General features: G+C 60.5%; 1 protein-coding gene across 1 annotated transcript in view; it reads left to right on the forward strand.

Moving 5' to 3' along the window:
• HCN4 (hyperpolarization activated cyclic nucleotide-gated potassium channel 4) overlaps positions 1-604 on the forward strand; it is a 97,894-nt gene extending 97,290 nt beyond the window's left edge. Inside the window, 1 exon segment of the mRNA XM_010831421.1 lies at positions 1-604. Within this exon segment, the coding sequence (XP_010829723.1) occupies positions 1-604 (604 nt within the window).
• Positions 605-1,074: the final 470 nt, after the last annotated feature.

A 1,074-nucleotide genomic window follows, 5' to 3' on the forward strand; every position in this document is an offset into this window, starting at 1 on the left:
GCCTGAGCGGCTGTCCTTGGTGGCAGGGGCCTCAGGGGGGGCTTCTCCTGTCGCCTTCACCCCCCGAGGAGGGCCCAGCCCTCCTGGCCACAGCCCGGGCCCTCCAAGAACTTTCCCAAGTGCCCCGCCCCGGGCCTCTGGCTCCCACGGATCCCTGCTCCTGCCCCCTGCATCCAGCCCCCCGCCGCCGCAGGTCCCCCAGCGCCGGGGCACGCCGCCCCTCACCCCTGGTCGCCTGACCCAGGACCTCAAGCTCATCTCAGCCTCTCAGCCGGCCCTCCCCCAGGACGGGGCGCAGACTCTCCGCAGAGCCTCCCCGCACTCCTCTGGGGAGTCGGTGGCAGCCTTCCCTCTCTTTCCCAGAGGCGGGGGCGGCAGCGGGGGTAGCGGGGGCCTCGGTCTCCCCGGGAGGCCCTATGGTGCCGTCCCTGGCCAGCACGTCACTCTGCCTCGGAAGACATCCTCAGGTTCTTTGCCACCCCCTCTTTCTTTATTTGGGGCAAGAGCCACTTCTTCTGGGGGGCCCCCTCTGACTGCTGCTCCCCAGAGGGAACCTGGGGCCAGGTCTGAGCCGGTGCGCTCCAAACTGCCGTCCAACCTATGAGCTGCGTCCCCTCCCTCCTCCTCTCCTCTATTTTTTCTTTTTCTCCCTTCTTTTTTCCTTCAGGTTTAACTGTGATTAGGAGATATACCAATAACAATAATAATTATCATTAAAAAAATCCACACCAGAAAAACAAAAGACAGCAGAAAATAACCAGGTATTCTTAGAGCTATAGATTTTTGGTCACTTGCTTTTATAGACTATTTTAATACTCAGCACTAGAGGGAGGGAGGGGGGAGGGGAGCAGGCAGGGCCCAAGTATAAAAGCCAGAGGAAGGCAGGTGGGGTCTCTGGGGCTTGGCAGGGGGGGGGATGACCCATGTTTGGGGGTCCTAGCGCAGACCGGTCATTGTATTCATTTTAGGGCAGTAGCCACCACTAGGCCCTTAGCTGTGAACCTGGAGCCCCACTCTGCTGGGAGTCATCTCCGTTCCTCCAGGAAGGGCTGCCCATGAGTTTGTTCCTAGGGA

This window comes from Bison bison, unplaced genomic scaffold (assembly GCF_000754665.1).
Source record: "Bison bison bison isolate TAMUID 2011002044 unplaced genomic scaffold, Bison_UMD1.0 scf7180017864526, whole genome shotgun sequence".
In the NCBI taxonomy this organism is placed as follows: Eukaryota; Metazoa; Chordata; class Mammalia; order Artiodactyla; family Bovidae; genus Bison; species Bison bison.